General features: G+C 39.2%; 1 protein-coding gene across 6 annotated transcripts in view; it reads right to left on the bottom strand.

Annotated features, from left to right (window-relative positions):
- The window catches only part of ATG2B (autophagy related 2B), a 79,684-nt gene that overhangs the window by 23,983 nt on the left and 39,609 nt on the right, over positions 1 to 16,092 (bottom strand). For all 6 annotated transcript variants that reach the window (XM_013978411.3, XM_021098164.2, XM_021098162.2 and 3 more), the window contains 14 exon segments: positions 14,381 to 14,538; positions 13,571 to 13,743; positions 12,928 to 13,078; positions 10,794 to 10,993; positions 10,554 to 10,634; positions 9,251 to 9,357; positions 8,996 to 9,088; positions 8,331 to 8,401; positions 7,875 to 7,951; positions 7,169 to 7,339; positions 5,171 to 5,312; positions 4,736 to 4,938; positions 3,774 to 4,000; positions 1,154 to 1,262 (listed from right to left, as the gene is read on the bottom strand). In XM_013978411.3, the coding sequence (XP_013833865.3) occupies positions 1,154 to 1,262; positions 3,774 to 4,000; positions 4,736 to 4,938; positions 5,171 to 5,312; positions 7,169 to 7,339; positions 7,875 to 7,951; positions 8,331 to 8,401; positions 8,996 to 9,088; positions 9,251 to 9,357; positions 10,554 to 10,634; positions 10,794 to 10,993; positions 12,928 to 13,078; positions 13,571 to 13,743; positions 14,381 to 14,538 (1,963 nt within the window).

The raw sequence follows: 16,092 nt of genomic DNA on the forward strand, positions 1-16,092 counted from the left end.
CATGGTGCAGTGGTTAACGAATCCGACTAGGAACCATGAGGTTGCAGGTTTGACCCTTGGCCTTGCTCAGTGGTTTAAGGATCCTATGTTGCTATGGCTCTGGCGTAGGCTGCAGCAACAGCTCTGATTAGACCCCTAGCCTGGGAACCTCCATATGTTGCAGAAGTGGCCCAAGAAATGACCAAAAAAAAAAAAAGTCTACAAGTAATAAATGCTGGAGAGGGTGTGGAGGAAAAAAAAAAAAAAAAAAAAAACCCTACCAGACTGTTGATGGGAATGTAAACTGGTACAGCCACTATAGAAAACAATACGGAGGCTCCTTATAAAACTAAAAATGGAGCTACCATATAATACAGTAATCCCACTCCTAGGATATATCTAGAGAAAACCATAGTTGAAAAAGATACATGCACTCAATGTTCACTGCAGCACTATTTTACAATAGCCAAGACATGGAAGCAAATCTACATGTCCCTCAACAGAGGAATGGATGCAGAAGATATGATACATATATACAGTGGACGATTACTCAGCCTTAAAACAGAATGAAATAATGCCGCTTGCAGGGAACATGGGTAGACCTAGAGACAACCATACTAAGTGAAGTAACTTCAGACAGAGAGACAAATATCACATGATATCATTTGTAGGTGGAAGTATTTTAAATGATGCAAATGAACTTATTTACAAAACAGACTCACCGACACAGAAAATAAACTTACGGTTACCAAAGGGGACAGCATGGGAGTGGGGGGATACATGAGGAGTTTGGGTTAATATATACCTGCCACTACATATAAAATGGGTAAATAACAAGGACCTACTGCATAGCACAGGGACTATATACTCAGTATCTTGTAATCTATAATAAAAAGAAGATGAAAAAGAATATATGCAGATATATGTTATATATAACTGAACCACTTTGCTGTGTACTTGAAACTAACACAACACTGTAAATTAACCATGCCTCAATTAGGAAAAAAAAAAAAAAACAACCCTAAATCTTCTCATAACATTTGAGAAAGGAGAAGAGGTAAGAGTTTGATACAAGACCCTTGCACTTTTCCACTTACAGCCCAAGACCACAGGGGGGAAGGGTGGAGACTAAGCAAAGAACCCCCGGCGATGCTCTGGCCTCAGAGGGTCTTACCTTGCTGAACTGTATTTCCATTAAAAAGTCATGGTTTCTTCCTTTCCCCCCGCATACCACAGTACGTCCATGTCTTGTAGGCGTGTGAGACGGTGAGCTGTGGGGGCTACTATAAATGAAAAAAATAAAACCTTTGTTAAAGTAATACTCAAAGAAAAGTAATGAATGACAACAGAAAAGAAAAATAAGATGAAAAGAGAAAATAAGGTTATAGAACTATCAAAACACTGCCATAACTTGAATGCTATAAATCAAAACCACATCTTTTACACCTTGGTGATACTGAGAATGCAAATTTTATGACTGTCATTACAGCAACCATCTGCTTGCTAAATACTTAAAACAACCCAGAAAAACCTAACTATGATGCTGGTGTTCCTATCACAAGACAGATTTAGAAATGAGACCTCCTTAGAACTTCCCTATTACTTCAGAATCCCCTGACAGTCAGAGGACAAGTCCTAGAAATCCTAATTAACACAGAAAAGAAGTACTAAAAAAAAAAGGGGGGAGTTCCCCACGTGCCTTAGCGTTTAACAAACCCAACCAATATCCATGAAGATGCGGGTTTGATCTCTAGCCTCGCTCGGTGGTTAAGGATCCAGTATTGCCATGAGCTGTGGTGTAGGTCACAGACGTGGCTTGGATCCAGCATTACTATGACTGTGGTGTAGGCCGGCGGCTATAGCTCTGATTTGACCCCTAGCCTCCATATGCCACTAGTGTGGCCCCACACACACACACACACAGAAAGAAAAAAGAAAAGAATTATGTAAAGACATAAGTTTTTTAAAAAGCACTTAATCATATTAAGTCATTATAATGTTGTACCAAAGATTCCCACTCCATGGAGCCTTTCTGACCCTCCTCACCCCAATGAGAATGTTTGCCCCCACTACTCTTAGTCTATCCAGTTCTCTTCTAGAACCATCGAATAAGGCACTCATTTAACAGGTACTTCAGGAGCATCAACTCAGTGCTTGGTACCCTGCTGGATACCGGCGATTCAGGAGTAGGCATGGCCCCTGCCTCCTGAAACACACACCTCACTTCATTGCCCTCATTTGCTCATGGAACTGTTTCTCCATTTTGGAACATGGGACAAAGCCTGGGTTTTATTTTAGTGAATGTGCTTCTAACACAGGTTCTGGCACATGGCAGGCACCCAAAAATTTCTTCTAGATGGAAATGGCTTAAGTCATATTTTAGAAAAATAAATACAAAGAATGCAAATAAGTTTTCAAATAGAAAACTAACATTAAAAGAGGAACATTTAATGGGCAGAAGATCCAAATAGACATTTCTCAAAAAGAAGAAATACAAACAGCCAAGAGGCACAGAAAAAGATGCACAAAATTGCTAATTAATAAAGAAATGCAAATCAGAATGAGGTACCACCTCACACCAGAAGAATGGCCATCATTGCGGAGTTCCCATCATGGCACAGTGGTTAACGAATCTGACTAGGAACCATGAAGTTGTGGGTTTGATCCCTGGCCTTGCTCAGTGGGTTAAGGATACAGCGTTGCTGTGAACTGTGGTGTAGATCACAGATGCGGCTCGGAACCCGAGCTGCTGTGGCTGTGGTATAGGCCGGCGGCTACAGCTCTGATTAGACCCCTAGCCTGGGAACCTCCATATGCATCAGGTGCAGCCGTAGAAAAGACAAAAAAAAAAAAGAATGGCCATCATCAATAAATATACAAATAACAAATGCTGGAGAAGGTGTGAAGAAAAGGGAACCCTCCTACACTGTTGGTGGGAATGTAAGTCGGTACAGCCACTATGGAAAACAGTAAGGGGATTCCTCAGAAAACTGTAATACAGAACTACTATATGATCCAACAATTCCACTCCTGGGTGTATATCCAGAGAGAACTATAATTTAAAAAGATACACACACCCCTATGTTCACAGCAGCACTGTTCATAATAGCCAAGACATGGAAACAACTTTGATGTCCATTGACAGACAAATGGATAAAGAAAACATAGTACATATATACAATGGAATACTACTCAGCCATAAAAAGAAAAGATTTGCAGCAACATGGACGGACCTAGAGATTATCATTCTAAGTGAAGTCAGAAAGAGAAAGACAAGTACCACAGGATAACACTTACATGTGGAATCTAAAATATGACACAAATGAACCTATCTAGGAAACAGAAACAGACTCACAGACAAGGAGGACAGACTTGTGGTTGCCAAAGGGGAGTGCGTTGAGGTAGGGATGGAGTGGGAGGCCGGGGTTAGCAGGTAGAAGCTATTACACATGAAGGGACTAAACAAGGCCCTACTGTTCAGCAGAGAACTACATTCAATGTCCTATGATAAACCACAACGGAAAAGAATATTTTTTTAAAAAGAGTGTGTGTGGGGGTGTGTATGTGTGTGTGTGTGTGTGTATAAAAAACTGAATCACTTTGCTGTACAGCAGAAATTAGCACAGCACTGTAAATCAACCATACAATGGAGTATAGTTATTCAATAGAGGAACAGTTAAATTACAGTTTTTAATACTACTTATTAAGAATTATTTAAAGGATAAATTCTGTGTAATATTTTATGAAAAGAATATATTGGCCCACCAAATAAACTTACGTAGAAATTAACTTACATAAAACTTTTAGCTGGAGAAGTAGGAGGGGCTGTTCCAAAATCTTTTCCTCCATAAAGATGCCAAACAAGGGAGACTTCTTTAACCACGTACCGAATTATAGGAATGGGAAAGTGTAACGGGGCTTTGCTTGTATCTGTCTTCTTAACAGGCAGACTAAAATAATTATCTCTTATCACGATTGCATCATCGACCATTATTTTTACAACTGGTTCTTCTTCCTTCTCCTAAGACAAAGACACAGACGGCACACACTCTCTTATCTAAGTAGAAACCACCAATTACACTGTACCCCAAGGGGTTTCTTGATTTTGCATTCTTCCCAATAATTTCAACACATAAAGTAGGATAACAAATACATTAATCGTCACTTAAGATGTTTTGCTTTATTAACTAGAAAATGAACTCTCTTCTATGTGAATTACTCCATAAGAATTTTTTACAGTCTATAATTTGGCTTTTACTACTTGTTTGCCAATAAAAAGATACAGATTGAATGCCCAGTCATTTTATTTAGTGAACTGTGGATTCATTAAGTCCAGACCATGCTTTTTAAATGTGAGCATGATGCTAAAATGGAAATTATATATATTAAGAAACCATCAGCCTTCACACAAAGTACATCTTATCCTTCCCAACTCTTAGGTAACAACTCTGTACAGAAGTTCTTTCTGCCGTTTAATTTCACTACCCTGAAGAGGTATCTTACTACATACTATCTCTGTAGTTCAAGAAACCATGTCAGAGATTTTACAAATAGAGAGCATTTTTCTAAGTCTCTAAGGGACTTAGAAAAAGGAGCCAAGTTCGAACATTTACAAAGCATCAACAGTAAGTTACAAGAGGAAGAAATTCTGAAGAGTGTACAGTTTACAAAATCCAGAGAAACTTTTTCAGGTGCCCATTGGTCAATTCAATTGTAATACTATTTTAAGACTTTAATTTTGTTATCAATTTATTACCTGAATGGTTGCTTTTGGTGCAAAAAGAATGCAAAAGTCATCATTCTCTGTGGGCGCGCCTGTCATTGCATCACTGGTCAAGTGGTGAGTGAATGAGGCATAGGTGGGGCCAGGCTCCTGGGACACATTCCCACTCTCATCTGGGAACAGGAAGAGGTCTGAACAACACGGCTCCTGAATTTGAGACTTCGCATCCAAAACACCTAGGTAAAAAGATTCCAAGGTTCAATTCTGGCACATTTTCAATTCTGGCCAGTATTATTTATCTACTAGACACTCACTAAACACGGGCTGTTTGACTAAAACATCCACCAAAGCTCAGGCTTGTTTTTTTCTTTGATAAGTTACTTATTGAAGAATTTGTAAGAACACAAAAAATATAAGCCTCCACTACAAATTCACAGCTTCCAGAGAAAATGTCCTGGTCTGTCTCACCGTTAGACTGTGGTTTTACAGACGAAGCAGCTTCTTGCATATCAATCTCCTCCATAGCGTCACTCATCAAATCTCGTAATATCTGCTGATCTGCTTCAGGAAGTACTGGACCACGTGAGGATGATCGGCCACTAGAATCTACCTACAGCCAAAAAACTTCATTAAAAACAACTGAAAAATGCTCTAAGAAGCAAATTACTTAACATTATTTTGTCCTAGAAATACACTACATTTAAAAAACACCAGCAGAGTTCCCGTTGTGGTGCAGTGGTTAACGAATACAACTAGGAACCACGAGGTTGTGAGTTCGATCCCTGGCCTTGCTCAGGGGGTTGAGGATCCGGCATTGCCGTGAGCTGTGGTGTAGGTCGCAGATGCGGCTCAGTTTCCACATTGCTGTGGCTGTGGTGTAGGCCAGCAGCTACAGCTCCAATTAGACCCCTAGCCCGGGAACCTCCATATGCCGCAGGAGTGGCTCTAGAAAAAGGCAAAAAGACAATAAATAAATAAGTAAGTAAGTAAGTAAATAAAAAACACCAGAAAGAGGAACATATTCATTTTTCTATATTCTCCCCCAGCAGCTGTTACATGTGCTGCGTTCATTTTAAGTTTTTAGTATCATCATTTTCACTTCCAACAACTCCTGGAAAATAGGAATAAATGTGTTTTGATCTGAAAGCCAGCAGAGTGAACTGGAATCTTGACACATTAATACAAGAGTAGAGAAGGAAAGTGGAAAAAAAGTGCAATAAAGCTGAAGGAGAGGAGATCTGTCTAAGGGAGTGTGATCTGCTTAAATCTGATAGTTGCCATGACCTTCACCCTCTGAGACAAAGCCACTGGAGGTCAGAGCCTCATTTCGTGGAACAGACAGACACTTAAAGACAGTAGGGGGTAGAGCTAAGAGGGGAAATCTACTAAATGGTAATTCATGGCTTTCAATTCCATCACAGATGCTTAACCGTTTTTGTTAGTGAACTGTGATTCATTAAACCCAAACCAGGCTTTAAAAAATATCAGCATGACTCCAAAATGGAAAGATCCCATTAGAAAAAAGGGATAATTTAAAATAACTTTTAAGAAGCAACAGGAGAGAAAGTGTGTCATTAAATCACTTTATTACCAAGGAGAATGTAGCAGGAGCGAGGAAACAAAAACAGAAGTGTAACACAAATGAGGTGTAAGATCAACCTGAATGACAGACAACGCAAGGCCTATCCGTCCCTTAGCAGAGGTTGCATTAACCTAACGGTTCGAGAAATCTCTTCACAGAAGAGGCCATGAAGAAGAATGAAAACACTGAAAAAATAGAAAATGCTAAACAAACTGCATATTGTTCAAGACAGGGCAGAGCGGTGACAGATGGGGCCATAAGAAAGCACTGAACTGAGAATCAAAATATCTGGGGATTGCTGCTGAGTCTGCTACTAACTAGGACAAGTCACCTAAGTTCTCTGGGTCTTACCACATTCATCTGCAAAAGAGAGATGGCCATGTTTAACCTCTCTAGCGCCCTGGGTAAAAGGCATCACATATGAGAAAGTACACTCAAAACTGGATGGTGCGCTAGATAACAAATACAGATGATATTATATAAAATAAGTCCTTGGTAATAATCTTAATTCCTGCTGTCTATCTTCTTACAGCATCTTTTATATACAACTTGTAATACAACAGGCTGTCACATGATAAAATATTTTCTTCCTTCCCTGAGGACACATGAAAATAATTTAAGTCTGGGAAAACGTACATTGATTGAGAAGATTAACGTCCTGAAACAAAGAATATCAAAGAGTAAAACAGTTTTCCAAAAAGGCCCACGGAATCACCTTTCCAGACTCCACCACTCTGAAAGTAAGGAACAGACAGATGATTGCTCAAAGGTTCCCTTCCATCCTATGACTCTCAAGCAGACCTCAATGACGAAAACATGCCACTCATGTGGCTGGCATGGGGTGGGGCTGAGTGAGTTCTAAGGAGTGAGGTTGGCAGCTGTACCTTCATCTTTCTTTGAGGGGCTCCAGGCTTCATGTCCGCCCTGTTAGCCGCATGTAAGTCCCCATAGCTTGCAATATACTGAATGAGATTCATTAACGCAGCACAAGAGTCTGAGCATGTTCTAATATGGACAACGTCACTCGAACAGTGTAACTCAAAGCGTGGCTCAGTCTGGACAGGATATGGGAAAAAAGGATAAAAATGTTTTCCAGAACAAGAGGAAAAAAATTTCTGCATAAGTTTACATTAAATGAAACATGGTAATTTGTCTTGCTAAAGGAAATAAGTATTTATAATAGCTCAGTCTTAATTTTAAAATATTTTACCTATTTCTGACCAAAGTTAGGTAAGTGTAAAAATAATTACACAGTAAGTTTAGTATGTTTTCATTCTCTTCCATTAAAAAAAAATAGGTCTAGGAGTTCCCACAGTGGCTCAGCAGTAACGAACACGACTAGCATCCATGACAACGCGGATTTGATTCCTGGACTTACTCAGTGGGTTAAGGATCCAGCGTTGCTGTGAGCTGTGGCGTAGCCGAAGACGTGGCTTGGATCCTGCATTGCAGTGGTCATGCAGTCGTCATGGAGTGTCAGCTAGAGCTCTGACTGGACCCCTAGCCTGGGAACTTCCATATGCTGTGGGTGTGGCCCTAAAAAGACAAAAAACAAACAAACAAAAAAACCTGTTTATTTTAATAACTTACTTGCTCTTCATCAGAATCAGACTTTACTGCAGTTATGGTTAATTCCAAAAGCCCCATATCCATCACACGAACGTAATCTAAAAATTTCAAAAGTAATGAATAAAATGTCTAACTTTCCAAAAATGCTTATCCAACAAAAACGAACATTTCTTTAAAATTCATGACAGGTAGTACTACAAATACTTACACTATAATGGAAACAGAGTTTCATCCTACTAAAATCCTGCAGTTCATTTTATTTTTTGTGAGAAAGGAACTCTGCCTTATATTAAAGAGTATAGACAGTTCGATGGATTTCACCAACGTCATTGATATTACAAACTAATATTACAACACTCAAACTGATAAGGTCCTTAGTTCACTAGCATTATTCTAGAGGTAAAATGCCCTAAAATATTCACATGCAAAAAATAAAAGGGCATTCCTCTATCCCAGATTTTGTTTTTTAACTCTTACCTCTATTCAGATTTATAGTTACAGTATTACACTTGTCAGAAAGATGTAAAGCAGCTTCATCCAAGATTATTCTGGGGGGAAAAAAGAAAGATAAAATCACAATCTAAAAAATTAACCTCAAGTATATGCGACATGATCTCAATATAATTATTATAAAGATGGTATAATTGAGTTATATCATTCTTTCTAATATATTACCAAAATCAAAGTCATATGCAGTTTCTAATTTAGAAATGTCACCAATATTTCTTTAAAACTCCCTGTTTACAAGTACTAGAAATATTTAAATGGTGTAAAGAATGAGATTAAATCATCTGCTCAAATTAATTCTAAAGTTTCAACAGTTTTAACAGATGCCCAAATTCACAAGGTCTAAATCAGCCAAATAAAGTGTATCAGGTATTATGGGAAGTTTATACATAAATGTTTTAAAAAGTAAACTAACGATCTCAAGAATTAGTCTCCTCTCTAAAAATGAAACACAGTAAAGAACTGAAGAAACAGGAACCACCTGAGGAGGAAAAGCTGAAAATCTGCAGAAGGGAACATGACACGCAGAAGAACGCTGATTTTAACAAAAACTGAGACTTTCAGCAAAGACTTTAGAGAAACGTCTTCGAACGTTTTGCACAGCATTTGGGTAGACAGTGATGCTGACTGGGTACCTGAGAGTGGAAGACGATTTATCCAAGGCAACACTACTCGAAACGCTGAATGTTTCAACAGTGAGAAGGGATCGGATCGGTAGATAAAGAGGCCTAATACCCCAAAGAAACAAGAGAATGTCAGTCTGCAGCAACGAAAGACACTCCCTCTAAAGAGCATTCTGAACTTTAACTCTGCTCAATCATATCTTTTCTTCAGAACTTAGTACCTATTTTAAGGAGTAAAACTTTATTTTGCTCCATTTGTGAACTAACCTATAGTCAAGGGCACAGCCCCAGAGATGCACATGGAAGGTGGTAAATGAAGCTGGAGGACTGTATCCCAGAACAGGCTCGTCAGCAATATTCAAGAAGTGTAAAATCTATAATCACAAAAATATAAAATGCCCTGCTTTAGAAGAAAAAAAAAGTTGTGATAGGATATTCTTAATACCAACATAAAATAAAACAGCTTACAAAAAAAATGAACCATTTAGTGGAAAATCATAATGCTAAATAAAAAAAAAAAAAAATCACTTTGAAGGAATTCGTTTCAAAAAGTATTTGCCAAACTAGAATTTGAAATGAAGAGGCCTTCCCAACAATTGCAATGCTACAGAGATCTTGGAAAAATCATATTCTATGAAACTAATAAAGTATGTATAATAGACTTTCAATATTACTTTGCTTGGAATAATTATTTTGAAAAAAAAAAAAGAAAACAAATGTTGCTAAAGACTTTAAAACTCTCCATCTGGTCCTCTATAAAATCCATTGTTGGAAGAAGTTCTTTTTCCTCAATTTATAGCCAGCTCAGTCTGAAAATCAGCCCTTCTCACTAATACCCATCCTCCTAAAACTCTATCTAAATAAAAAGCTTAGACTAAATCTCTCCCTTACATCCAGCCACGTGACTAAGCATCTCTCTACTCCCACTCTATATAGATATTTTATGTTTCAGGATGTTTCTGACAACATTCAAGTTTAAAATAACTTATTATTTTCCAAGTACAAAGAAAAGGTTCCTCTTTCTAAAGAAAATGAACAAGAATCATAGCGCATTAGTTTTCTTTCTCACATAAAGAACAGTTAACTTCTTACTGAAAGTTTCCTCTCTAAAAATGTAATTAACCAAATAAAGTTGTTACACTAAAAATTAATTAAAAATCCTTATAAATGCCTCAAAATACATTGTTGGCCTCTGGAATAATTTTGAAATTATGGCACTTAAAGGATATATGCGCTTATAAAGAATATATAGATACAAGTCAACACAGTTATTCTCCTCTATCCCAGGCACTCTTATAGGTCTTTTCCCTTTAATGGCATAAAAGACAATGCTATCTTTGAGATATTTAGGAACCAGATTTTAAGGTTAAAAAAAAAAAATCAACTACATTCTGGGTTGGTGACAATGTTCTACCTCCTAACATCAGTAGTCGTCTTGATGCAGGAGTAGTCACTTCACGAAAATTCGATGAGCGCTCAACATTTATGATCTGTGAACCTTTCAATATGTACCTTATATATTAACACAAAGTAAAAAAATAAACCAACACGTACACAACATCTCTCTTACCTGCTCATGCCAGCTAAGGCCAGAAGGAAGCATTCTATGCTGGAGAGTGGCTCCTTTCAGTCCTACAGCAATAAGAAATTCCTACACAAAGCAACGTGAAGAAGAATTACGTTTATTGCCTACATAAACCTCTAGTTTAAAACCTGGAAGTTTTTCTAAGAAAATAATGTATTTATGCAATTATTTTCATTAGCTAGTAATCATATCAGCAGCAAATATTTAATGGTATGAAACACAAACCTTTGTATTGGATTCTGATTTATCAGATAATATTTTAACTGCCACTGAGAGCATATTCAATGGGTCCCCTCCCACAGCATCCGAAGCGGCTCTACTGAGGCCGTCTTCTTCAGAGGAATAAATAGTAGGTTCCAGCCAGTGTGGGCGGGTTGAACTGGGCAGTCGTGTTTCTGTAGAAGGAACTGCTCCATCCACTATGCCTGTATCCACAATGGGGTGAAAATAGAACAAGGTGATTATTTGAAATTAATTCATGAACTTCTATAACTCAAAACAAAAACTCATGTGTTTCCACTGACTATAACATAGCCCTGGAGGCAAAACGACCGAGAGCCAGCTTGATATTAATCATCCATTCTTCTCCACTAACGTCAGTATGACTGACTACCCAAGTTAAAAAAAAAATGAGACTTTAAATGCTAGGAACCTTATATTCAAATGGGAAAATCTGATAAACATTAAGGATATGCAAGTATCTCATTTCTAGTCACAAAGTAACAGAGGGAATGTGCTCAAAGAATCGTAAATTCTGGAGTTCTCTTGTGGTGCAGGAGCTGAGGACTGGGCATTGTCACTGCAGTGGCTCAGGCACTGCTGTGGTGGGGGTTTGATCCTTGGCCCAGGAACTTCTATGTGCCATGGGCTTGGTCAAAAAAAAGAAAAGTAAATTCTGTATTTGTTACCCAAAGGAAATACCACTTAAGAAAGAATAAAGACTGTAAAGCCCATCGACGGATCAATGGATAAAAAGATATATAGTATATCCATAAAATGAAATATTACTTGGCAATAAAAAGGAATGAACACTAACACATCTGGATGAATCTTGAAAACACTGTGCCAAATGAAAGATGCCAGTCACAAAAGACATTTTATTGTATGATTCCATTTATTTTTCTTTATTATGTTTTTTGCTTTTTAGGGCCGCATCCATGGCATATGGAGGTCCCCAGGCTAGGGGTCAAACTGGAGCTACAGCTGCCGGCCTACACCACAGCAATGCAGGATCTGAGCTGTGTCTGCGACCTACACCACAGCTCATGGCAACGCCAGGGATTGAACCCAAAACCTCATGGTTCACAGTCGGATTTGCTTCTGCTGGGACACAACAGAGAGTCCTCATTTCTCTGATGATTAATGACTGGAACCCTAATGATTCCATTTATATGAAATGGCCTTGAAAAGACAAATTCATAGAGACAGAGTAGATTAGTAAGTGGTTTCTTAGGGCTAGTGGGGATTGGAGAGCTGTGAGGATTTATAGCTAAAGGGTGTAGACTTTCTTTTGGGGATGATGAAAATGTTCTAAAGTTGACTGTGACGATGCCTGCACAACTCTGTGAGATACCAAAAACCACTGAAGTGTATCGTTTAAGTGGATGAATTGTATGGTATGTGAATTATATCTCAATAAAGTTGTTGCAAAAAAAGAACGGGGCCTGGCGGGGTGGGGGAAGAACACAGAGGAGTTCCTGCCGTGGTGCGGTAGGTGAAGAATCAACTGTTAGCAGCTCAGGTAGCTGCAGAGGCATGGGTTCGATCCCCAGCCTGGTGCAATAGGTTAAAGGATCCGATGTTGCCACGGCTGTGACATGTGTCACACTGCGGATCGGATTCAATCTCTGGCCTGGGAACTTTCATATGCCTCATGTGTGGCCACTTAAAAAAAAAAAAAATGGCATTCTCATTGTGGTTCAGAGGTTAGCAAACCCAACTAGCATCCATGAGGGCAAGGGTTTGATCCCTGGCCTCGCTCAGTTAAGGATCCGGGGTTGCTATGTGATGTCATGTCGGTCAAAGATATGGCTTGGATGCCACGTTGCTGTGGCTGTGGTGTAGGCCAGCGACTACAGCTCCGACTGGACCCCTAGCCTGGGAACCTCCATATGCCTTGAGTGCAGCCCTAAAAAGACAAAAAAAAAAAAAAAAAAAAAAAAGGTGTGTGAGGCAGGGAGAACACAGGATCAACTTCTAATTTACAATAATTATTACTTTGCCAGTGACATCAGAATACCCCACAGAAACTAATTTCTATGGTAAGAGTTCTGTTCTCAACGGATTCTCTTTATTAAGCAAAATTTAAACATGTTTAAGCAGATGTGAACAAAATACACATTTTTAACACTTGTCCTACCTTTGTGGTAGAGACTGAAACTGCTTGAATGAAGGCAGATGTAGTGCTTGTCATCAAAACCTTCATATTTTGTCACGCAAAACAGAGAACCACTATTGAATTCTAACCAGAATTCACCATGTTTGTTTTCCAACAGATCTCCACTATCTTGCTAACAAAACAAAACAAAAAAAACAAAAAATCAGAAAGACACAGCAGTCATTAATTAAACACAGAAAAGTGAGAATGACTCTTGAGATGTTCCTTGTTCAGTTAGGAGGATCTCCCACCTTCAGCAAGGCAGTCTGAATCTTGAACCATCCAACATGGTGCTATTGAAAGCTGAATAATTAAAAGCAATGCTCAGCCTCTTCTGCCAAATGAATCCCTGTACTTCATCCTTCTTTAGAATGAATAAATTACTAGTTATCACTCAGGAGTAGAACCAGCACATTTTCCAAAAGAAGGTCCATGTAATGTTTGTCTTTGATGTGCAGTGGAAATTAAACTTCCAAGCTGCTGTCATCATGGCGCGCCTCAGAAAACTGAGCTTCATCCGTCACTGAGAAAAACCTCAGGCCACCTCAATTACTGGATGTATAATCACGGTAGATTTAAATTAAGACACACTTTGAAAAACCACTATAGATTTGTAAATCCTTACCTTTACATCTGTAAACACTGCCATTAATCCATGATTAATACTCAGAAGAACTGAGAGAAAACTCTGCGAGTTCTTGTTCTGAGAGTCTAGTTTTTTTTTCCTACGGGAACGATAGTTGGGATCAACGGTAGAAAAATACTGCAAAGTCTCCTCCTCAGACCCACTCTCCTCATCTGTAAGACACAAAGGTCACTATGACATGGTTCTTTCCAACAGCTTCTTCAAATAAAATGGCATTCAAACTTGACCATTATAACAAGACTATTTATTTTACAATCTGTTTATCTTAACAAAGAATCTGGCATGACAATAAAAATGTACTTTCTTTTTTCTTTCTTTTTTTTGCTTTTTAGGGCTGCATCCATGGCATATGGAAGTTCCCAGGCCAGGAGGAGAATTGGAGCTAAAGCTGCCTGCCTACACCACAGCCACAGCAATGCAAGATCCGAGCCAGATCCTTAAGCTACTGAGGGAGGCCAGGGATCGAATCCACATCCTCGTGGATACGAGTCAGGTTCGTTACCACTGAGCCACAACAGGAACTCCTAAAATGTACTTTCTACGTTTTCCTCTTTACCACTTAACTTCAGACAATGTATATACTATCATTATAAAAATAACACTCCATTGATAACTTTCTCAATACACAGCTAAAAATGGGAAAATACTATAAATTCCTAAAAGATATTATAAACTATAGTTATAAAGGGAAAACACCAAAGAAACATTTTTAAATCCACCAATTTAAGAGGTTATTACTTAATTGATAAACCAGACATTTTAATTCAGAAGAAATTTAAAATATATTACCATAGTGAACAGTAGATTTAAATGGACTAAAACTATCTTTGTTGAAGGTATTGATCAGTTGACTGGCTACTGAAAGCCCAATACCATATGAAATATTTTCAAATGTCTCTACTGGTGAAGGAGCTGTTGGTTCCCATAGCAGCAAATCATTAAAGATCCTATAAAGACAAAAGTTGAAAAGTAAATACAGAACTCTGAGTTCAACTGAAGGCAAACGAAGGATTAATCCTTTAAGAAGTCACATGAATAATAATTTCTCTAAGTGGTAAAATGGAAATTATCTTACACAGAGTTTTCTTTTAAAAAGCATTTGAGAAAAGAATTTTTCCCATCAGATACCTAAATAGATATCTGTCTAGGTTTCTCTATGTTATATGCATCAAATTACATACATCTAAAAACACTTTAAAAGAAGAAGTTTATTAAAAATAGAATCCCATAAAGAACAACAGGAAGACCGTTCACATACACGAGAGCACTGTAAACTACAACCGCTTAGGCACTGTCGCCCCTCAATCCTACGAGGCAGCCAAGGGAGAATTAATACTCCCACTTTACCCTTGAGGAAACTGCCTCATAAAGGTTAGGTGACTGGCCCAAGGTCACACAGCTGGTTCAGCTCCCACATCAATTCTCGCTCCTTATTCACTTCCTCTAGGGATGTTTATCTGCTTTTCCCTTCTTCAACAGAAGGCACAGCTTCACCGACAAGTTTGCATGAGATGCAGAATGCACAGAGAACACGGAATAAAGAGAGGAAACCCTTCTAACTAGAGGAACAGCCAAGTCAATACTGGGGACTGCTGGGGGGAACACATGTCAAGCCAGGCTACCACCACGTCCTACTCTGTCAAAGAAATATTTGTCACTACTTAGACACTCCCCAGCCCCACCACTCACCTCTACGATGTCATGAAAAATCAGACTTTCCAGGGTCCTCCACAGAAGGTTTTTGTGAGGTCTGGACCCACAGCACCTCCCTCACACACACACAGTGCAGTCACGGCACCTGTAACTCCAGTTTCTTGTCCCGCCCCCAGACCGCAGCCCCTGAGGGAGAGGGACCTGCGTCGCAGGCATCTCTCTCTGTGCCTGGCACAGTGGCTGTCACAGAGCAGCACTGAGGGTGTGGTGAAAGGACCAGTGGATGACTCACATGGAAGGACTGCCAAAAGCAGACTCATCGTAAAGCCTAGTGTGAATACCACTCAAGGTGCCAAGCGACAGTGCGGCCCCAGCCCTGCCTGTGAGAAGCCACTTGTCTAGGAACTTCCCCGTCAATCCTGAGCTTCTGAGGCCCTAGAAAGTATAAACCGGGACTGAGTACTGTCACCCTCAACAGACTGCAATCCCCGCCCAAAAGGTCTCCTTGTGGAAGCATCACCAGGTGCCCATCAGGGACACAGGGCGGAGGGACGTCTCATCTCAGACCCGCTGACAGCGATGCCCCCACTGTGCGGTCCGCACTTGGCTCCCTACCTCTTGGGCATGTTACTCACAGGACAAAGAAACAAGAGTCTATATCCAGGTCGCAGCCTAAACTCCTATATGAACAAACAGTGAAAGTATAAAATGAATTTTCTCAGCAAATTTTTTTTTACCTTATTCCCTATTCTTTCTTTCTTTTTTTTTTTTTTTTTTTTTTTTTGGCTTTTTAGGGCTGCACCTGTAGCACATGAAGGTTCCCAGGCTAAAGACTGAATCAGAGCACA

The sequence above is a fragment of the Sus scrofa genome, chromosome 7, assembly GCF_054392235.1.
Source record: "Sus scrofa isolate SSC_HxYL_T2T_F1_AM1 chromosome 7, Sscrofa_HxYL_maternal_Yorkshire_Landrace_v2.0, whole genome shotgun sequence".
Taxonomy (NCBI): Eukaryota; Metazoa; Chordata; class Mammalia; order Artiodactyla; family Suidae; genus Sus; species Sus scrofa.